The sequence below is a fragment of the Spermophilus citellus genome (genome assembly GCF_964194105.1).
Source record: "Spermophilus citellus genome assembly, chromosome: 17".
Lineage (NCBI taxonomy): Eukaryota > Metazoa > Chordata > Mammalia > Rodentia > Sciuridae > Spermophilus > Spermophilus citellus.
Genome location: NC_138199.1, coordinates 73003047 through 73026219, shown reverse-complemented (window position 1 = coordinate 73026219; position 23173 = coordinate 73003047). Strand labels below are relative to the sequence as shown.

General features: G+C 47.8%; 1 protein-coding gene across 8 annotated transcripts in view; it reads right to left on the bottom strand.

Annotated features, from left to right (window-relative positions):
* TMEM94 (transmembrane protein 94) overlaps positions 1-18645 on the bottom strand; it is a 34447-nt gene extending 15802 nt beyond the window's left edge. For 2 of the 8 annotated variants that reach the window (XM_081272359.1, XM_081272360.1), the window contains exons 1-3: positions 18489-18633; positions 8822-8912; positions 7640-7769 (exon numbers count right to left, since the gene is read on the bottom strand). In XM_081272359.1, coding sequence (XP_081128485.1) covers positions 7640-7663 — 24 coding nt within the window. In that variant the 5' untranslated portion in view covers positions 7664-7769; positions 8822-8912; positions 18489-18633. Of the gene's footprint in view, positions 1-5536; positions 5619-7639; positions 7770-8257; positions 8354-8821; positions 8913-18488 lie in introns of those variants that run through there. The other 6 variants (XM_081272357.1, XM_081272358.1, XM_081272361.1 and 3 more) reach the window with 4 other exon arrangements.
* Positions 18646-23173: the final 4528 nt, after the last annotated feature.

Here is a 23173-nt window from a genome sequence, read left to right as displayed (position 1 = left end):
GCACCTGGGGCTTTTAAAAATCATGCCCCACCCTGGACCTACTGAACAGAAACTTCTGCCAGTGAAGCCAGTGTCAGGCTGAATCTCAGGTCTCTAGCTATAGGGTAGGACAAAGACTGGCCCCAAGAAAGGCAGCGCCTGAAGGAACAGTGTGAAAAAAGAGCCTCGATATGTGTTTCCATCAGGAGAAGAGCAGTGAATCCCTAGACCAGAGGCACCAGGACAGGGACTTGGGGCTGGGCTGCCCTGGCTGCCTCCCCCAGCCTTCCCGTGACCCACAAGTCAGTCCTCCAAGGTCATCTGGCTTGCTGGTCCACCTTCTGCACTTCCTCTTCCCTGCCCAGCTCTGTAGGCACCCTTCCTTGGCCAGGTGGCCTGAGCGCTCACAGGGCACACTCCTCCTCTGCATTGAGGGGTGGCTGGCCTAAGGGGCAGTGTCCCAGTACCATGCCCCTGGCTCACGGGAGGCACCTGAGTGGAGTTCCCACTGTCAACTCCCAGTGCCTTGGCTGAGTGGGCCCAGCACTGAAGCTTCTAGCTCCTTTGCCTAAAATTCACCTAATCCTGCTCTTCATGGTGTCTTTGTTGGATCATGGAGATAAGCGCTGCTTCTACCAGAGGAGATAAACTGGTTATTTCAGCTCAGGAGGAAATGGCCTCTGGGCAGGGGTAAACACTGTGTTCCAAAGCACCCACTGCTCTTCCACAGGATCCTGAGCCTTCTGAGAGGCCAGGGCCAGGACAAATCAATGCCAGGTGAGGCCAATGTCTGCTCTGAGGCCTCCTGGAGTCCCTGATGTGGAAGGAAAGAGGCCCTCAGGGGTCTCTAGGGGAGGAAGACACAAGGGAAGAGGAGCCAAAGGGCCTTCTCACATGTACTGGGCTGGGCCAGAGCACTGATGCCTGATCGTCCCCGAAAGGGAAGAAGAGGACCTGGAACCAGGTGAGAATCCCTGAGCCCTAACACCTCCCCTCACACTGTCCCTTCTTCCTAGGACTGAGGCTTCCTCTTGTGTCAGGGCTTCCTCTCCACAGTGAGATGACAAAGTCCCCAGGATGGACAGGGTGGAAGTGCCTGAGCCACACCTCTAGAAATGATGAAGTGAGAAAATATGCAGGAGGCAGGGAGGGCTGTTCAGCAGAAGCAAGGGCTGCACACGCAGGAGAGGGGGCTGCAAGGAGAAAAGAGGGAGGGGTGGGCAAACCACACAGGGCTGCAGGACCACCTGGGACACCCTCACCCTGGAACAAGGACCCCAGGCCCAGGAAGGAATAGTTTCCAGCAAGGCAGAGAAAAGGCTCAGCAGCAGCCAGAGAGCCAGGGAGGCATCTCTCCATTAGCCAGGCCTCCAGACCCAGACACTCAGGACACTGACTCCCCTGGGCTGCAAGTGGCTGTCGTGACATCTGTTCCTCCTTCCAGGTAGGCCCATTCCCAGGACCTCCTCACCTGCCCAGCCTCCAGCTGTTCTCTTGCCCTCTTCCCACCCCAGGTTCCCTGCTGCTCTCCAGGTAAGGAGGAGTGGACTGGAGGGTGGCAGATGCTCCCGGACCAGGCTGCCTGCAGAGCTGTCTGTGTGCATCTGCCCCCGCATGTTGTGTCTGGCCAGGGGCACCGACTCCAGACTGGGATTAAAGACAGCACAACAGAAGGCAAATAAGCCATTCTGTAATTACATGCCACCCAAAGGAAGCGCCTGCCCACACAGGCTGGCCCTGTGGTGAGGACTCAGCCTCCTGGGCCAGCCCGCCTTCTACCGTCTTAACTGAGCTGATCCAACTGCAGAGCCTGTGCGGCTCGCCCCTCTGTGGCAAGAGGGCCCAAGCTAGGTGTCAAGTCACTGCTTTCCCTCATCATGACTCCCGGCTTTTCCCCACACAACAGAAGAGCCAGAGCTGAGGAGCTTGTGGAAGATGGTCACACTTCCTGAAGGAGATTCAGACTGGGCTGGTGGGAAGCGGGCTCTGTCAGCCCTTCCAGCATGGAGTTAGGTCGGGTATTCCATGTGCTCAGGCACCCTGGGGAGACTGCAGTAAGTTCCTCTTATATGAGAAATAAGAACCTAAGAACAGTCTAAGGTCTACTTTTCCTGCCTACTGGGGCCAAGGAGGGTAACGAAAAATCTGACCTGGCTGTAAATACCCAAAGGTTCCAAAAGTAACCCTGTTTCCCAGATGCTAAAAACTCCCACCCTGCCCCACTGCAAGCACTTCAGGAGATGTTCCTGGGGCCAAGAGCAAGGCCTCTATCCCAGAGGGACCAGGATAAGAGGAAACTGAAGCTTTTCAGGTAGAACCAGCCCCATCCCCACTGTTGTAAGTTCTCAGACTCGAATGCAGCATCAGAAAGAATAACTCAAGGTTGGGACTTCCTTCCAACAAACTGGACTTGTTCTCTCTGTTCTGCTATCCAAGAGGGCTGTTGGCAAAGTGTGGGGATTTGGGGAAATCTTGGCCATGGAGGTGGGAGGGGGCGGTGTGAATCTGCCCACCAAATCACAGCCACAGGAATTGGCCACTGAGCAAAACTGACTATCAAGGTACAAAGCTGAGCATCAGACAATCTAACAAGCCTTCCAAGAAATGATACCCCTGTTTTCTCCTGCACCCACCTCAGCCAAGTGTCTTAGGTGGCACAGTCAGAAGCTCCCAGCCCCCAGCCCTGTCCTTGCAGAGGCCCTCCAAGGTCCTCTTGGCTCAGCAACTGTTTTTCTTCCTACTCCATCTGTTTCAGGAGCAACAGAATCAAGACTCCTAGGCTCAGGTGGGCAGGTTATAAATTTAGACCTTGACCTGAGGCCTTAACAAAGATAACCACCAGTTACAAAGCTGGACTCCACACAATGTCCAGATCACTGAGGCAGATCTGGCCAGTACTCTTGATTCTGAGTTCAGCCAGACACAGCTAGAATCACCTGCAGCTGGGAAAATCAGACAGAACAGAGGTACTTCCTCCTCGTCTCACTCTTCCAGGCTCACCAGACCTTAATAACACTTTCACCCCTCTTCTACCCCACCTCCTGCAGCCACCAAGACCCAGGAAGGAATCATCCCTGTCCCGATGGCTCCTGACTCAGTAAGCCATGTAGTCCAGCCAAAAAGTCCCCTTCACTGGGCCCCAATAAGGGTTGGCATGCAGGCCCCACACTTCTATCACCCTGTGCATTGAGACCTGCTCCTAGCATCCCTTGGCAGAATGCCCCCGGGAGCTCAGGCCCCAGTCCTCCTCTGGCCGACTCAGGCACCTAACATGCTGGCATTCTGGCTCTCATGCCCAATCTCTTCTCAAGGTGCTGGTTACCCCATGCTCGTTCTAGCTTCCTCCCGCTCTGTATCTTTAGGACTCCTTTGGCAACCACTAACCCAGACTCCCTCACTAAGCAGGGAACAGATTATCAATGAGAGAAACGGAGAGCCAAGCTGGCAATACTCACTGTGCTATGCTTGCCCTGATGGGGCATCCATAGCTCTGCCTGCTTAAAGAGCATGGGGCAGAGCGTTAGCTGCCCTCCAAGAAAGGGAGAGGCAGAACAGAGAGCAAGAAGAGGGCAAAGGGCTGGTGCAGGCGTGAGCGAGGAGCCGGTGCTGCAGAGAATCGGGCGCAGCAGAGCAGAGCAGAGCAGACAGAGCTTCAATCTGCTGATTAATTCAGCCTATTTCCAGTCACCTTGCAGATTCAGGAAGGGAGGAGGAGGAGGAGGAGGAGGTGGCAGCAGGCTGCAACAGCAGCCCTGGGAGGGAGGGAAAAAGAGAGGAAGGAGGGAGGGGAAAGGAGGGCCCAGAGAAGAAAGTTTGTCCGATGCTCTGCCAGCTGTCTGGGAGCTTGGCCTGTTCTTCAGAGGAGGCTCCTACAGGGTATGCAGAGTAAAGATGTGCAGCCAGAGAGCAGACAGACAGAGGACTGTACAGGCAGACAAGAGAAGCTGCCAAGGGCAACAGCTGGTATCCAGGAGAACCCTGGGGTATAAATACCAGCTTTCTTCCCAGATTACCTGTTCTCTGCCCCCAGGTCACTGGACAAGGTTAGGAGCTCCACTGTGAGAGCTCCCCAGATCAGTCAGAGGCTTCCAGCAAGGAGCCAAGATAATAGCAGCTCTTCCACAGAGCTGCAGCGAAGAGGGAAGAGAATCTGTGCACTTCCTGCACAACGCTAGCACCTCCTGCACGAAGGGTGAGGACTGGCCATTGAGAGAGCAGCTACTTAGGAGGGCTGAGCAGAGGGCCAAGGAGTTAGAAGAAGACTCCAGCAGCAGGAGGCAGAGCTAGCTGAAAGGAGGAATTCCAACACCTTCCTACCAGCTAGCTAATTGATGGGGAGAAGAGCGGCATTGACACACCAGCCAAGAGCTGCTAGGACCAGGGCTGCCTGGGTACCCCAGGCCCTCATCTCCCGGACAGAAGAGGATGCCAGTTACAGGGGCTCCACTTCAGCACTTCTCAGAGCATCAAGCAGGGCCTGAGAGAGTGGGAGCTCCAGAAACAGGGCTCTGGGAACAATGTTGATATAAAGGAAGCTCTGGGCACAGGCTCCCTGGGTGAAGGAGCAGCTGAGGCACTAGGAGAGGATGGGACACTTCTCTGCCATCCTTAGAATGGGGCTTCAATACCCCAGGGAGAGGAGACAGCTTAACAGGTCCCCTAGCTGGAGAGCAAGCTAGAGGCTGAGTGCGTTCCTCCAGGGCCCTGTCTCCTAGACGACACCATCTTGAGCTTCAGGGAGGGGAAGAGCTGCACAAGCTGACTTTTCCCCTCCCCCTTCCCGAACTAGCATGGCTCCCTGTGGGGGGAGAAGGGGGGGGTTGCCAAACAGAGAACTGAATGGGGACAGAAAGGAGGGGCTGGGCAGTTCAGAAGTTAAGGGCAGGAAGTTTCCATGTGGAGCAGGAAAGGAAGGCGGGTGGGGTCAGCTTCAGTGCCAGCCCCTGTGAGGACTATCAGCTGTAGCCAAGGAGAGAGAAAGACTCCTGTTCCCCTGTCCTTTGCTCCTGGAGACTGCTCAGGTGGGAACCACAGGGAAACAGATGCTCTCCCTTCTCTGGCAAGCCCTGGAGGGGACAACACAGGGGGCTACACCAGGTGCTGTGCAGCCCCAATGCAGCCTCTCCCTCTCTCCCTGCCACACTGCCCACCTCAGCAATGGGAAAGGGGGGGCCTGCATCGCAGAAGCAGAAGCCCAGGTCGTCACTGCTGCAGCACGTTCACCATGGGCTTAACAGAGAGACTGAGAACTGGTAGGTCTAAAAGCGGGGCAAGGAGCCAAAAATCATCCAGCAACTGACAAACCGATCCTGGGCTGAGCCAGGCACCCACAGACCACCTGACCATCAACTGACCATGCCAGCTCCTCCCAGTACTACCTATCCAAGATGCTTTGTGACGGTCTTGGGCTACGGATCATCTTTAAACTCCAGCATACAACTTGAAAGGTACTTGTGTAGGTAGAAACCCTGCTAGGTCCTGACTGAATCACTTGTGCTATTGATTACTCAATTAAACAATAGTCTCTGCAAGCCAGAGGCCACCTCCCCAGCTTTACCTAAGGCTTTACCAATCCAATGTCAGCGTCCCATAGGCAAGGCTGCTGCTGCTGGTCTTGAGGGTTTCTATTCTTGGCTCATCTACAGAGAAAGATGACACGGAAATCCTCCAGGAAAAATAGCGCCTGCAGTTGCCCATCTGGGGCTCTCAAGGCTTCTCCCTCAGGCTTGAGGGCAAAGCTAGGCCCTCAATTTGTTTCCCCCATACACTAGGCACTGGTGTTTCAACAATAAGCAGGAATCAGAGGACAATGCTGTCCTCTGGGGGCATTGAGTCCCACCAGGAGGGTTGCCATATCACATGATATCAGTCTCCAGGGGCACTCCCTGGAACTGAGCAGTGCACAGCACCCACAGCAATACTGCACCCAAGATGGGAAGCAGGCCAGTGTAGCCATCCCTCAGTGCTGATCACTGCTGGTACAGACACCTGCAGGGCAGCCAGAGGTGGCTGCAAACAAGCTGAAACTTTGGCTCCTTGTTCAAGTCCACAAGCCTATTGCACAATTGGTCCAAAGGCACAGGAAGCCTGTAGCTGAAGAGGAAACAGTCAGCCAGGTGTTGCCAGAAACCCAAGAAGTGAACCCACAGCTCCATCTCCAGACCACCCCAAGCTCTTAAGTTAACAAATATTTACTAAGCCCTTGACTTGCTACATGCCAGGCTCTGTGCTGGGACCCAGGGAAAGTGAGATATGGCAGAAGAAAGAGACTACACCCATAGAGTATAACGAGCACAATGGGAAAGGTACCATGAATACGGAAAGCAGGGAAGGGGACTTATGTGGAGAAGATGAGATTTCCACTGGGTCTTGAAGAAAGGGTAGGAGGGGCTGAAGTTGTGGCTCAGCGGTAGCTCACCTAGCACATGCGAATCCCTGGGTTCTGTCCTCAGCACCACATCAAAATAAGTAAATAAAATAAAGGTGATATTGTGTCCAACTAAAAAATAAATATATATATTAAAAAAAAAAGAAAGAAAGAGTAGAATGATTTTGCTAGGAAAAGGGACAAGGTCACTTCAGAAGGAACAGCCTCCATATGGTGTATGTGTCCAAACTATGAAGCATTCAGCATAACTAGAGGTACAGTCAAGGCAAGGAATGACACTGGACCAATGGGCAGGCAGAATGTGGGTGCCTCGTACACACTAAAGATCTTAGTAGGTACCAGTTACCAGCACCATGTAGTTGGAGGGCAGTGAGCAGAGACAGAGAGGACGCCTATATTAGGAGGGTGTGAAGGAGCCAGGCAGGAGACTTGGACTTCCTCTGGGGCAGTCTTTGTCATGGGAAAAGAATATTCTGTTTGTTTATTTTTTTTTTTAAGAGAGAGAGAAACTCTAAATATTTATTTTTTAGTTTTCAGTGGACACAACATCTTCATTTTATTTGTATGTGGTGCTGAGGATCGAACCCAGCGCCCTGCACATGCCAGGCCAGTGTGCCACCGCTTGAGCCACATCCCCAGCCCTGTGTGTTTATTTTTCACCTTGAGGTACTAAGAGTTGTACCCAGGGCTACAGACATGCTAGGCAAGTACTCTACCATTGAGCTACATCCCCAGCCCTGGGAGAGGAATATTCTGATTGACAAATCTACCTCCAGATGGTACATCTGGAGGCTGGGCTGATCTTACAGACAGCCTAGACTGCCTGGCTGCTCCCTTTTCCCCCCCTCACCCACCCCACCCCAGCTGATTAAGCAGCTTTGTTTGGAGTCTGATGGGGAGCTGGTTCCTAACCACAGACAGGGTGCCCAACAGTCCTCAACATGGCTCAGCAGGTTGGGGCATAGCCCTAGCAAAGAGCAAACAAACTAAATTATATACCTCTGGGCAAGAAGTGGAAAACTGGCCGGGGGCCAACCCAAATCAGAAGCCCCACCTCTGCACAGTTGTGTTAACTGGTCTGCCCTTCATTCTTCATCCTTCCCAGCCAAGCATCTCAGAGGGGTCATGGTCACGTCTCTCAAGCCTCAGAGCCACACTCCTTCTCTTACTTTCAGTGTAAAGCCCCCAGATGAGAACCTCCCAGCAAACCCAGGTGGAGAGGCCAACCGAGGCACCCCAACAACAGCCACATGGCAACAGAGCAGGGCCCACCAAATGCTTCTCCTTCAGGTCCATGGGCCCAGGGTACTGCAGGCATGCCCAGATGAAGGCAGTCACACCCAGAAGGAAGACTCCTCCCCAGCATGGACAAACCCCAGCGCGTCTGCCCCAGTCACAGCATCTGGGGAAAAAGAAGAAAGAAATCAGGTTGCAGGACTAGGTGACTACTGTGTTACACAACAATCTCATCAAAGCCACAGGGTGGTACAGAGGAAAGGACTGGTCCCACTGTGCCAGGGCCCCATCAGCCCCATCCTACTATAGGACTGCTCTGAGCAGTTAGTTTGGGGCAATTTCCACTCTCTGAAGCCAGGAGAGAAGGACTCCAGAGAGAACTCCAATCCTCTTTTTCAGAGGCATACTGTGTTTGGTTCTGTGCATTCTCTGTTAATCACAGACTTCCAGCAGACAGGAAAAGCTTTGGCTTATAAGCATTTTTCAAAATTAGGGTTAAGGTGAGCATTGGGGTCATCTGGGATCTAGAAACAACTCGAACAAGGAGGGAACAGCAGCGGCCACCAGGAGCAGGCGCCTTCTCTTTCTACTTGCTGGGAAATGTGTGCCACACTTGCCAGCACACACATGCCCACAGGCCCCTGAGCCTCTCACGCAGGTGACAGCAGTGTCTGACAGGCACCCCAGCAGAGGTCCAAAAGGACAGGCAGGCCAATCTGACAACCAGTCTGGCAAAAGTTGACTAGTTATCTGGAAAATGAAGATTGGCCCGGGGGTTAAGGGTGTGGCTCAGTGAAGAGCACATGCTTAGCCAGATTCAGGAGGCCTTGAGTTTAATGCCCAGCACCACACCAAAAAAGAAAAAAAGAAAGAAAAAAAAAAGAAGAAGAAGAAGAAGAAGAAAAGAGAAAAGAAAAGAAAAAAGATTAGCCTAACTTCTCCAGTCACCCAGTACCTGCCCCACACAAAGCTTGACCCTCACCCTTCCACTGAGCCACATCTCCATCCTGTTTCATTTTTTATCTTGAGACAGGTCTTGCTAAATTGTTGAGGCTGGCCTTGAACCTGAAGTTCTCCTGCCTCAGCCTCCTAAGTCGCTGGGATCACAGGAATGCCACCATGACTTTCAAGGCCTCAAATCAGGGCATGTTTGGGTGAAGAGTGACACTGAGAGATCTAGTTTGGTGCCAGGTGACTCCTCTTGGCAAAAGCACTAACCTGCTGACGAGGGCAGTTATTTCTGGGGCCTGCAGCAAGCTTCGGTAAGAGGAGCCAATCAGAAGCACAGGAGAACTGACCCATAAAAGAGCTGCGGGGAAACAAGGAAGCCGTGTCCAGAGGGCCAGCCAGGAGGCCCCATTTCTGCAGCCACCAACTCCACTCCAAAATCCCACCCAATTCCTCAGGCAGCATCAGTGCTGATGGAATCAGTGCTGATGTCATTGGCCGCTCTGCCAAGTTTCCCCCTACCCCTTCCTTTCAGCCAGGACTTTCAAAGCAGAGCCAGCCTATGGGGTCAGAGACAGAGAGTGACGCTGGAAGCTGCTCTGCGAAGCAGTGACATTTGGTCCCTGGCAGCCAACTGAAATGAGATCCTGAGAGGCCAAACCATTCCTCCCCAAGGCCACACTCTGATTCAGGCTGCCCAGGCCCTGTTTACAGTGATGGCTGAGGTCCCCATGACACTCCATCCCAGCAGGGCTGGATGAGGTAGTGGCCCCACAGGGAAAGACACCAGGAGCTAGATGGGGACTGTGCCTGTTAACTTCTTCCACCAACACTGCAAGAGTGAAATAACTCTGCAGCCAGCTGGGACCACGGCGGAACAGAGGGCAGCCAGGAACATGACCTTTTCCTAACAGTCTGTTTTCCCAGCATTCCATACATGAGGTTCTGGGAGAGACTGTTCTTCATGTCTGGATGTGAAACCAGGAGCAGTTCCCTTAAACGGCCAGATCCATTAGAGGCCACTGTGAAAAACAGCACAAGCTCGAAAGCCAAATATCCCTGAGTTCAAATCCCAGCTCTGACATGTATCAAATGACAGGTGATCTTGAGCTTCTGTGTCTTTATTCTCAGAATGAAAATAACAATACGTATTTCACTAAGATGGCCTGAAAACTGTACAATAGTATATGCAGGGGATCTACTATAATATTGGTAGAGTTAGGCACAAAAAAATTGGTACTGGCGATTGAACTCAGGGATGTTTTACCACTGTACCACATCCCCAGCCCTTCTTACCTTTTATTTTGAGATAGGGTCTCACTAATTTGCTGAGGCTGGCCTCAAACTTGAGACCCTCCTGCCTCACCCTCCAGAGTTATTAGAATTACAGGCGTGAGTCACCGTGCCAGACAGTACAACCATTTTGGAAAACAGTTTGGCAGTTTCTTAAAGTTAAGTGCTGCACACACAATTACTATGTGACCCAGCAATGAAAACATTAGTCCTTGAATTATATGCAAATGTTGTTAGCAGTTTTATATGAAACAGCCCCAAACTGCAAACAGGCCAAATGTCCATTCACAGGGAAATGGATGAATAAACTGTGGCCTATCCATACAGTGGAACTCTACCTTGCAATGCAATAAAACAAAGTATAATCTAATATACAAAATTGTATAAATAAATCTCAAAAAGATTTGCTGAGGGGCTGGGGCTGGGGCTCAGTGGCAGAGCACTTGCCTAGCATGTGTGGGGCACTGGGTTCAATTCTTAGCACACATATAAATAAATAAAATAAAGGTTCATTAACAACTAAAAACTATTTTTTAAAAATTGCTGAGTGAAAGGAGTCAGACCCAAGAGTCCCTAGCATACAGTCCCACATACATGAACTTCAGAACAGACAAAACTGATCTACAGACAGATCAGGGGCCACTGGGAGCAGGGAGTGACTGCAGAGTGAGCACGGACCTTTTGTTCAGTCTCTGGGTTGTGGATGGCATTTATATCTCTGTTTATTTGTCAACATTTTTTGAACAATACGCTTAAATAGGTGCCTTTACTTTTACTGTATGTAAATTTTGCTGCACAGAGATGATTTTTAAAAGGTAAGGAAGAACCTGGGATGGAACTAAAAAGCTCAACCAACTTCTAAAATGCCTAGCACACACAAGATTTGGGGGACCTAAGAGGGAAAGGAGACAACAAAGGAAGTAAACATGATCAGGCACCTACTGTGGGTAACAGTGTGCTAGGGGCTACAGTTTGGACTTGCAGTGACCCTCAATGGTCCAACGTGTTAAAGGCTTGGTCACCAGCCTGTGGCACTATTAAAAGGTGGCAGAACCTTTAGGAGGTGGGACCTAGTGGGAAGAAGTTGGTCACTGGGGCACACCCTTGAAGGGGATGTTGCGACCTTGGCTCCGGCCTCTCTCTTTGCTTCCCAGCTTGCCATGAAGTGAGCAGCCTCCTCCACCACATGCTTGTGCCATGATGTACTGTGCCACAAGAGCTAAGTGGCCAAGAGACTGTGGACTGAAACTGTGAGCAAAAAGAGACCTTTCTTCCTTTTAAACTGATTGTCTCAGGACCTCGTTAGAGCAACAGAAAACTAACATGAGGCAACTGTGTATGCATAAAGAAGTGTAAAGAGGGCTACGGCTGTGTAGCTAAGTGGCAGAGCGCTTGCCTGAAATGTGTGAGGGACTGGGTTCAATCCTTAGCACCACATAAAAATAAATAAAATAAAGTCATTCTGTCCATCTACAAGTACAAATTTTTTTAATTCATTTTTTTAAAAAAAAGAAAAGAAGGGGGTTCGGGTCGTGGCTCAGTGGTAGAGCACCTGCCTAGCATGTATGAGGCACTGGGTTCGATTCTCAGCACTGTATATAAATAAATGAATAAAATAAAGGACCATCAACATCTAAAAAAATATTTTTAAAAAAAAGTGGTGTAAGGAATGGTTCTGTTTTCAAAATATAAGACAGTCTTCAGAGAGATTTCAAATATGGCCTATTTGGGGCTGTTATAAAAAGGGAACTAAAACTCAAGTTGGCATTGAAATACTAAACAGGAATTACAAACAACCAGGGTAGACTCAGAGGTGGGCCAGGGAGCCAGGGAAATCCTCCCAGGCAAAGCCAGGTGGAGTTGAGCTTAGGAGGGTGAACTCTAAGCAAGAACTACAAGTCCCGACAGAGGTACTAAGGAAGAAAGATACAGAGCCTTTTGGAAAGATGGTGAGTGGATCTGTCTGATGAGAGCAGAAGGCCTGAGGAGGATGAGGGAAGAAATGTCAGACCACCCAGGTCAGGAATCAGAGGCCAACATGGAGAGAGCAAGAAGGCCAGGCCAAAGAGGCCCTCAAGGTCTCTGAGTAGGTCCCAGTGTTTAAAGAGGCTAGAGAGTAGATCAGAGGGAGAAGGGAAAGAAACAACGGGCAGAGTGTTAGAATAAAATTAGGATAATTCTGGTTTGGCTAAGGAGAGTAGCTAGGCAAAGGTGGCAATGGGAGCCATGAAAACAGAGCATGGATACTGCCTGCTGCCAAGCTCAGAACCAAAGTGAAAACAAAAAAGACAGGTGTGGGGGGGTTGTGGCTTAGTGGAAAAGCCATGCCTAGCACATGTGAAGCACTGGGTTTGATCCTCAGCACCACATAAAAATAAATAAATAAAATAAAGGTATTGTGTCCATCTACAACTAAAAACAAGAAAAGAAAAGACAGGTGGGAGGTGGGATCCAGGGCTCTGGCAGAAGGTGAGGTGGGAGTAAGCTGTCCTTCTGATCCCTTCTATCCCTTCTAACACAATCTGCAGTAGCTGAGTTTGCACTCTAGCCTCACCCAACCCACCAGAACACAACTTGGTGGATTTGTACTCAACTGATTAGCTGTGCCCCAAGGGAACGAACTGATACATCAATGCTAAGCTGGAGGGAGGTTTTTAATAGCAAGCCTCCCAGTTCTATCCTTGGTAGCATTCTAGTCAATATTTTTATCAATGACTTGGGCGAGAAAACAGATGGTATGCTAATCAAATTCTTGGATAGCATAAACCTGGAAAGGGGATAAAAGTCAAGATCCAAGGAGATCCAAATGGTCTGAAATGATGAGCCAAACCCAACAGGCTAAATTTTACTGGGAAAAAATATTAAGCCCTAAGCCCAAGTTCAAAACTTACTGTGTAAAACTACCATTGATGTTAACATGATTTCAATATAAGTGAGCATGGTCACCCAGAGTTCATTCACACTCAGGCTGCAGTAACAGACTTACCATGTCCCTAGAAAGAGTTGGGTAAGTCTGGTTTCTGTAGGTAGAGCATACCTGGAATATTTTGTTCAGTTGGGCCTCACACATTTAAAGAACACTTACAAAACTGGAAGGCTTCCAGAGAGCCATCACCAGGTTGCAGAAACTCTGACATGCAACTCTGGAAGCTGACACAGGAGGATTGCAGGTTGGCGGCCAGTCTCAACGACTTAGTGAGGCCCTAATCAACTTAGTGAGACCCTGTCTCAAAATAAAAAGGGCTGGGGATGTGGTTAAGCACCCCTGGGGTCAATCCCAGTATCAAAATAAATAGATAAAAAAGGGCTAGGGATGTAGCTCAATGGTAGAATATCCCTGAGTTCAATTCCCAATACCAAAAACATAAATTAAAAATTAAAAAAAAATTAAACCCAAACTGTGACATGAGAAATGGTGGAATAAAACTAAAGAGGCTCCCCACATCAAAAGTACACAGTGGGGAGGGCTAGACAGGTATGATGGCTGCAAATGGGAAGAAGAGCCAGGCTTGCTCTGGGAGGCCCTGAAACACGGAGGAGGACGACAGGGAGGAGACTGTAAGAGGCAAATTGCTCAACATGAGCAATATGGCTTTTTACATAATTAGAACTGTATTAAAAAATGGAATGGACTGCCCCATGAGGTATGAAGTTCCCTATCACTAAAGGGAAGCAAGCAGAGGCTGAGAAATTATGGAGATAATTAATACAACAGATTGACATTAGGAGAGAGATGACTTTTTATGGTCTCTTCTAATCTTGAGACCATGGAAGCAAGAAATCCAGTGTCTTCTATATATAAAAAGAAGATCAAGTCCACTCATAATAGGAGACATTCAAATTCGATTTCCTTATGAGAACAAAGAGACTTTCACCACCTGCTTCAAGGCTATAAAGCCATGGTAATCAAGGCAGTGTGGTTTGGGATTGGCATTTGAGAGTCCAGAAATAGATCCAGACATATATAGACAATCGATTTCTGAGAAAAGTGCCAAGACAAATCAGTAGAGAAAGGAAAAGTCTTTTCAACAAATGGTGCTGGAACAACTTAATATTCAGATGCAAAAAATAAAAAATAAAATAACTTGTAAATATGACTTTTACCATGTACAAAACTTAACTCAAAATGAATCACAGGCCTAAATGTAAACTATAAAACTTCTAGAAGAGAGAAAATAAAATCTTTATGACCTTAGGTTAGATTTCCTGGATTCAACAAAAGCATAAAACTGGGTAAATGGGAACTGAATGATTAGGGATAAAATTGGAGGAAAATTTTTACTGTTTATATTTTCATATCTTTAATTTTTTTTTTTTGCCTTTTGATTTTCAAAACATGTGAATGTATAAAATGTATTCTTTTGCGGGGTCAGGTACCAGGGATCTAACCCAGGACACTTTACCATTGAGCTACATCCCCCGCCCTTTTGATATTTTATTTGGAGACAGGGTCTCACTAAATTGCTCAGGCTGGTTTTGAATTTACAATCCTCCTGCTTCAGCCTCATAAGTAGTTGGGATTATAGGCAAGTACCACACACCCGGCTCAAATATATCTTTAAAAGATCAGTAATTTCTCACTTCCTGGTATATACTCAAAAGAAGTAAAAATTGGGATTGAAACAGATATTTATTCATCCATGTTCATCATTCACGACAGCAGAAAGTCAGAAGCAACCCAAGTATCCACCGACAGAAGAATGGATAAACAAAATTCATTACATCCCTACAATGGAATATAATTTGGTCCTAAAGAGGAAGTCCATTCTGATGCTTGCTACAACATGGATGAACCTCGAAGACTTCATAGTAAGTGAAATAAGTCAGGCACAAAAGCACAAAAACTGGGTGATTGCCCCACCCATTCTAGGTTTCTACAATATTCAAAGTCACTGAGACAGAAAGCAGAATTGTGGTAATCAGGGGGTACAGCAGGAGTGAACAGGGACGTGGTGTTTAAAAGGGACATAGTTTCAGTTAGGGAAAATGAGAAAGTTCTGGAAATGGATGGTGGTGATGGTCACATAACAGTGCAAATGTACTTAATGCTACAGAACTATTCAACTTTATGTCCTTGTATATTTTACCACCACCACCACAAAAAAAAAAAAAAAAATCAGCAACTTCTGATTCTGACTTTGCGAGAGGCTCTGCCTTCTGTTATCTGGCAATGTGGCCTCTGGGGTTCCCTGTCTGCTTGAGGAAGGCTTTCACTCTTGGACTCTACCTTGAGTCTCTCTCTTTTCAGTGTTTCCCAGTAGTTTTATGTTCACTTCCCCAGGAAGGAAAGCTAGTATCAAGAACGACTATTTCAAAAGAATCCTAAAATTATGAAAACTACGATCATATAATTACGCCAAAATTTCTAGTTTCCCAAATGCAACTCTCAGCCTTTCAGGCCTCTCCTTCCCTTGGGCACCCCTCACCCCAGCCTTAAGCAAGCAAGGGCTTGGGTGGAAATCTGGCCCTTATCCTACTAGCCATACCATGTGACCATAATGTTTACTACTGTCTCAGCAACCCTAGGCAAAGCTGATTATTATACAAACCCCTGATCACCAAACCACACATTCTCACTGGCGGGTCTTTTCAGAAAAAAAAATCCCTGTTTCAGTCATGGCCTAACCTTTCACCTGCGCTGCTGTAAACAAACCCTGGTCTGCTCGGAAATTGGAGTTTAAACAATATTTTTAAAGGAGCCAAGAGTAAGTTTTCAGCAAGGAAAGACACCATGGAGAAAATAACACACAATAACAAGATAAAAACACTGACCACATTTACCAGTGGCTGCCAAGCCTGACCCGTAGCCTTCTCACTTGAACACCAGGAATGGACCTACGCTGCCTTTCCAGCCTACACTGCTACGGGAAGGGCACATACTTGACTCACCAGGTTGGGTTAAATAAAGTCTTGGGTGTAGGCAGTATTTACATTGCTTTTCCTCCCTTTCCCTATAGAAATTGTTTCCTAAGCCCAACTTAGGGAAAAAGCAGAGAGGAACCAAAGAATTGTGCCCTTGGTTGCTCATTAGTTCTACAGGAGTTAAGATTTCCAAAGGGCTGGAACTCCCTAGCAACTTCTCAAAATAGAAATGTGAAGTGCTGTTTTCTTCCATTTCTCTGCCCAGCTCTGCCTCTCCTAGTCTAATTTTCTGAAGCTAGGTCAACACACATAAAAGAGGGGTGTGGTATGGGTAATCAAGGACAGTTAACCCTCCATTTTATGGTTATCCAGGGGATGGTTTGTACTTCAGTTCCCTGGTCAGTGCACTACTCTGCAAGATTTGCCAGGTTCCCCTTTTATAACTCCTGTGGAGAGAACCAGTGAACAAGGAAGAGCTAACAGGGTAGCTGAAATTAGACCTCATTGTAACTGTGGATTACATCTGAAAAGCTATCTCCTGCTGCAGGGTTAACGACTATCTACATCCTAATAAAACTGTAAACTACCTCTTTTAGGATACTAAGATCAGTTTTTCTTTTATCAAGAGCACCATGCAGAGACACTAGAGTGGTTATTTCTTCCCTCAGTGTTCTCAATGCTTTTCTGCCTCTATGTTGTTCTTGTATCCAACACATTCCCATTAATGACATTTCTTTTTTTTCGGGGGTTGCGGGGAGCAGGGATTGAACCCAGGAGCACTCAACCACTGCGCCACATCCCCAGCCCTATTTTGTATTTTATTTAGAGACAGGGTCTTACTGAGTTGCTTAGCGCCCGGCCTATTAATGACATTTGTTTTTTTTTTCTTTTTGTGGTGCTGGGAATTGAACCCAGGGCCTTGTGCTTTTGAGGGAAGCACTCTTCCAACTAAGCTATATCCCCAGCCCCATTCATGACATTTCTAATGATGTTGCTATGGTTCCCAAAAAAACAAAAGGCTCACCTTTTTTTTTTTGACTGAGAACCACTAAAATAATTTATGCCCCTAAATACTGAAAGAGAACACAATAAATATCAATATAAGACATAAATATCTATATAAGAAATCATGCTGGGAGCTGGGGTTGTGGCTCAGTGGCAGAGCGCTTGCATAGCATGTGTGAGGCACTGGGTTTCATTCTCAGCACCACATATAAATAAATAAAATAAAAGTCCATTGACAACTAAAAAAATTAATAAATAAAAATAAAATAAATCATGCCAGGCGCAGTGGCACACACATGTGATCCCAGCAGCTCAGGAGGCTGATGTAGGAGGATCTGGAGTTCAAAGCCAGCCTCAGCAAAAGCGAGGTAACTCAGTGAGACCCTGTCTCTAAATAAAATGCAAACTAGTGCTGGGAATGTGGCTCAGTGGTTGAGTGCCCCTGAGTTCAATCCCCAGTAACACCCCCCCCCCAAAGGAAAAAGAAAAAGAAAAATCAGCAGGGCGTGGTGCAGACCTTGTCATCCTAGCTACTGGGGAGTTTAAGACAGGAAGAACACAAGTTCAAAGCCAACTTAGGTAATTTAGTGAGTGTAACTCAAACTAAAAAATAAAAAGGACTGCGGATGCAGCCAAGAAAACAACCGGCTCTAGTGAGTGAAAAACGTAAAAATCTAGATTTCTGAATTCTAGTCTGGCTCAAGGAGAACTTGGTTATGTCCTTTTGCCTCTCCAGTTGTCTCTACATCTGTAACGCGTTAAAAAAACGTTAAGCTTCTCCCTTCCCCCCTCCCATCTCTTGGAGAGCATCCACCGAGTAACTGAACTATGTCACTAAGGCTGAACGTCTTAGAGCGTGAGAAAATATCATTCCTTCCAGTGCATAAAACCACATACCCCAAGGAAAACAACTCAGTATAGCGCTCCCTCCTCTTTCTCCAAAAGAGCCACAGAAAAACTCCGAAGAGAGGGTGGGATGGTGCAGCACGTGACCAAATCGACCCGCAAGCCAAAGTGCTGCCCATGGTTACATGCCAATGAAAGGAGAGCAGGGCTTTGCTAGCATCTGGCACCCGGCGCCGGCGGCGCGGGCTCACACCGCAGCCTGCAAAGGACTGTGAGAACCGGGTTTTAGGGTGTGCGACAGAGGGACCAGGCCAAAGCACCGAAGTCCCTTTATAGGATGGCAAGTACTGTGATCCTACAGTTGTTTCTAAGGCGTGTGAAAACAATTGTGGAAAGGAAAGGAAGGGGAGAGGAGAGCACGTTCCAAACTGCACCGTCTCAGCTCTGGGCTGCGAGAAGCCCCTCGCACCTCCATCCGCCTGGGCACAGGACGGGGTCAGCACGAGGGCCCCGGGCAGCAGCGGAGCGCGCGCGGGGACACAACGGTCTTCATTTGGGCCGAGGATGGGGACGCCCAGAAGCCTGTAATACTCGTGCCATCAGCGCTGGGAGCCCTCTGGCCCGGGACCAGACACGACAATCCCAGGGCAGGGATTCTTTGTTGGAGAGAAGCTTTATTTCTGACAAGGGACCCCCAGGGGCCAAGCCAGGGCCGACAGCAAGAGTCTGAGGACACAGCGAAAGGAAATGGCCAAGAGCTGGAGGCGAGAACCAGCCCTTCGGCTCCCCCTAAGAAGGGCTCCCCCGAGGCCATTCTCCGGTGCAGACCCCAGACTCCTGTCGCCTTGGCCAAGAATCCAGAAAATGCGGAAGGCCGAGCCCCACGCCCCCTTGCTCCCCACTTTCGGGCCGCAAGCCTTCTCGTACTTACCTGGGCCCGAGGGCCCGTCTTCCTCGCCCGCGTCCAGTCCCCTCTCCCCTCCCAGCCCCCTCCTCACTTCAAGTCCCCTCCTCCAGGGGTCGCAGCCATCTCCATTACTGGCAACTCTAGGGGGCTTGCCTACCTTCCCGGACAACGGAGGCGCTGGCCAACAAGCTAAAGTTCCGGAAGCCGATTGGACGAGATTGGAGACAGACGGGGATATCTGGCTTCCTATTGGTTACGCGGCGCGCTGGGCTGTAGCTTCAACCGCCCCTCTGGGAGCCTGGCGGAATTATGTGCGAGGTGATAGCCAGGGGAGAGCTCGGAGCCCCAGTCCTTACTCGGTTGTGATGCCTGGACTCCTTCTGCTCCAGAGGCCCTGACCAGAGGCAGGAGCACGGCTTTCGCCCGGATTAGTTTTCCCACGGAATTGTCCTAAAGAGATAGGCAGACGATATCCCCCTCCTTTTTTTTTTTTCTTTTTTAGTAAACCCTTTGCAGAGTGTCCCATTTCTCCTACTCTGTTCTAGCTCTGTCCTGGTTGCCAGAACAAATGTCTTGAGACGCCTTGCACAGAGACCTTGGAGTGAATCCCTCAGGACTAATATTGCGTCCAAACCAAAGCTGGAGAATCTAAGGCAACACTGCTGTTTCCCCCTAACCTCTACTAAATTCTAAAGGGAAAAAACAGGTTTTAAATTTTTTTAGATAATTAGGGAAATCGCCTGGGAGACTTCCCTTGGGAAAACAAAGTAAGCCTGTGTCAGTGTTTGCTTGTTTTCCCAGAGATCTAAGTCTGGAAGACTTGTCTTAAAAAAAAAAAAAAAAAAAAACTGTTTATAAAATCAGAAAAGGACCATAGCTGGCCCTGGGAAGTACTTACTTCTCCCTAATCATGTAATTAAAATTCCTCTTCCTCAGTTGGACAAGAAACTGCCATTTTACTACCTAACCATATGTTTAAACAGTTAATCTTTTGCCTAAAACACCCATAGAATCATGTCGCTTCCCTCCACACAAAAACCTGCAGTTTAGCAGGACATGGTGGCGCACACTTATAATGCCAGCCACTCAGGAGGCTGAGGCAAGAGGATCACAGGTTCAAGTTCAATCTGTGCAATTTAGCGAGAGCCTGTCTCAAAAAATAAAAAGGGCTAGTAATGTTGCTCAGTGGTAGAGTGCCCCTGGGTTCAATCCTCAGTACCAAAAGAAAAAAAAAAATCTTCAGTTTATTTCTGCAAGTAGACAAGTCTAAATCTCTCCACCTGTTCTTCAAAGCCCTTCATAAACTGACTCAGACATGTTTTCAGGCCTAACTTGACACAGGCCAAACTACTCCAGCAGCGGCAGATTCACCACCATCCCTAAACACATGGGAGAACTTCCCATCACTGATCTTTTGCCTAATGGCTCCTCATACACTCGGGTTTCTTTCCTAATAAGCCAGTGCTCAAGTCCACGTGGATCCTAAAGGTTCACCTCAAACACTGCCCTCACAAACATCTTCTCTGACTTAAGCTTATTGAATCTCTCCATATAGTGCTGTGTCTCCTCCTTTGTGTCTCCACTGCCACCTTTTCAAAACCATGCTTTGTGCAGCACTGTTTATTTGTGAAAGACTTCAAGCTCCCCAAGGCAGCTAGCTTATCCTGGCAGTTTCCACAGCACCTTACAGTTTGTTGAACTGAACTATCCAATCGTCTGTGTCTTAGGTCTTTCTTCTTCATCCCCTAAAAGTCGCATGGTGCCTCTGGGAAATTAATGAACACTGGACAGTCATCCGGCCCCTGTCCTGCTCCACATTGTGCCTAGGCTCCTCTGTCTACTCTGTTGGACTTTATGAATGTCACTTGATGAACTTCAGCTGAGTGCCTGCCAGTCTCAGGAGCTGTGCTTCACCCTCTGACCAGACCATTCTGTGCATCTCCTCAGCCATAAGGCTTTGCTGAAGCAGTAAATCAAATTGCTCGAGTCACAGGTGCTGATGCCCCCATTCTAAATGCACCCTTTCGCAACTCTGAATCCTTAGCCATGTCTTACTAGAATCTAGCAACCCCAGGCAGCGATACTTCATTTTTTCTGAAGCCTCCTGTGTCTCCCAAGATAACCCTGATGAGAGGACCAAGGCCTACTAACAAGAGATTTCTCATCTACTTCATCTACATCCTAATAGTCCTACAAGGAAGAGCTCTCTCCTCCCTTCCCCTTGTGTCCTAAGTCCCTTCCCCTCCAGCCTCACATGCTGTTTCCCATCTTGAGACCTTAGCTGCTGCTGTTCCTTGTGCCAGAAATGCCCTTCTCATCTCCTTGCTTTCTGGTTGGCTCCTTATCAACCTTTAAGATCAGGTGGGCTCATCGCTGCTCTGTTTTCTCATAATTCCCTGTGGATAATGTATCACCGTGCTTTCCACATTGTTGATCTCTTTGACAGGAAAATAATATTAATAATGCATGAGTATGCAGTCTCCTTCCCTCTTCCTGATTGCAGAGGAGGATTCTGTCATCTTTTGAGGCTTCTAACCACTGGACGGAATCAGAATAGTAACAAGAGGCAAGATTGAAAGCAACTGAGCCTTGAGTGATTTGACTGTCCTAGGATAGAATGGGCAGTTGAAAGCAGTTGAGAAAGGAAGCCAGTTTAGGGTGGTACTAGGGATTGAACTCAGTGGCGCTCTACCTCTGAGCTATATCCCGAGCCCTTTTGTTAATTTTTTGTTTTGAGACAGGGTCTTACCAAATTGCCCAGGCTGACTTCAAACTTATGAGTCTCCTGCCCCAGTCTCCTGAGTTGCTGGGATTATAGGTGCGCACCACTGCACCCAAGTGAGAAATGAAGCCTCTTAAGAGAAGAGCAAGAAGAAGCAGAAAATTCTGGCATAGGGAAGAGTTGGAGAAAGTTTGGAGGGAGGAAAAAAGAAAGGCTTTAGGGCAGAGTTAGAATATTTTGGCTGATTAGATAAAATACCTTTCCCCCTTATTCTGCTGCTGTGAAACAATTTGAGAACCTAACAGGTAAAGACAGAATCCCCTTAGCAGACAGGAGAAGGGAAAGAGAAATAAAATATAGGATTTTAAGCTCTCTTGTAAATAATTTAGGTAACTCCCCCTTTGGCATTTTTCTTAAGACACTACAATGAGATTTAAAGTTGCTTTACAATTATATTTGGTTTCCAGCCTGGGTTTCTTTGTATACAGTTCTTTGTAGAAGCTAGTACCCATTTATCCTTACTCTAATGTCTTTAGTTTCATCCTGTCTGTTGGATCTTCCTCTCCATTCCCACCTATATAAACACTCATGGTTCTAAAGGAAGGAAAGAAGGAAGGAAGGATAAGGAAGAGGAGAGGACCTTCAACATTAGACGCCTTCCCCCATTTGCTGCTCCTTTGCAAATAGCCAGTGAATTGACCAGCAAGGGGATTCCCTTCAATGATGTGTCTGTAGCCAGTGCAGGAGCACCCAGCAACCTCATCCCAGCTATTACAGTAAAGAGACTTATTGCTTCCTGTATTATGTGATCCTGTGGAATATTTATGTAATACAGCTGAAAATGCAATGTCACATGGCTTTAAGATACATGTCTTAAATGTCCTTAACTTAGCTTGGAATAAACTCTTTCAAAACCAGTCAACCACACAATGCCTTGATTGGTTAACCCACCTATTGCTCAGCGCATATTTATTGAAGCCCGAGTAGTGCCAACATGGGGCTGCATGCCGAGCATTTAGTACTGCACAAAACTGCACAAAACTTAGATCCCTGCCCTCTGGTCACTGATGTCCTATTGGAGCAGATAAGCCCTTAAACAAATATATAATTATGTCATCACAACTGTGAAAAGGGCTGCAAATGAGCAGCTGGAGCAGCTACAACAGCACTGTGATCTAGTCTTGTCTTGGGTGGCTGAGGCAAGTTTTCCCAAAAAAGTAATTAAGGTTGAAATCTGAAAGATGACTATAAGTCACCCAATAAAAGAGGAGAAAAAAATATTCTAGACAGAGGGGGTGACATCAACAAAGGTCTCAAGGAAGGAGGGTAGAGTCTTGAAGCATTAAGGCATATTCCAACATGACCAAAGCAGTCCAGGGAAAGTGTCAAGGCTGGAGAAGTCAGTAAGCAGCCATGCAGGGTGGCTGGTACCACATCAAAGACTTTGAACTTTATTCTGAGGACACTGAAAAACAATGGGAAGATTTTTAAATGAAAGAAGGCCACATTCTGGGGCTGGGGATGTGGCTCAAGCGGTAGCGCGCTCGACTGGCATGCGTGCGGCCCGGGTTCGATCCTCAGCACCACATACCAACAAAGATGTTGTGTCCGCCGAGAACTAAAAAAAAAAATAAATATTAAAAATTCTCTCTCTCTCTCTCTCTCTCTCACTCTCTCTTTAAAAAAAAAAAAAAAAAAAAAAAAAAAAAAAAAAGAAGGCCACATTCTGATTGTCATTTATAAAAATACTGAGTCTGAGCAGCTCAGGAGGCTGAGGCAGGAGGATTGCGTGTTCAAAGCCAGCGTAACTTAGCAAGGCATTAAGCAACTCAGTGAGACCCTGTCTCTAAATAAAATACAAAATAGGGCAGGGGATGTGGTTCAGTGGTCCAGTGCCCCTGAGTTTAATCCGTGGTACCAAAAAAAAAAATCTGAGTCTGGCTGCCAAGTAGGGAGTGCACTGCAGAGAAGTAAGAGCCACTTTGGG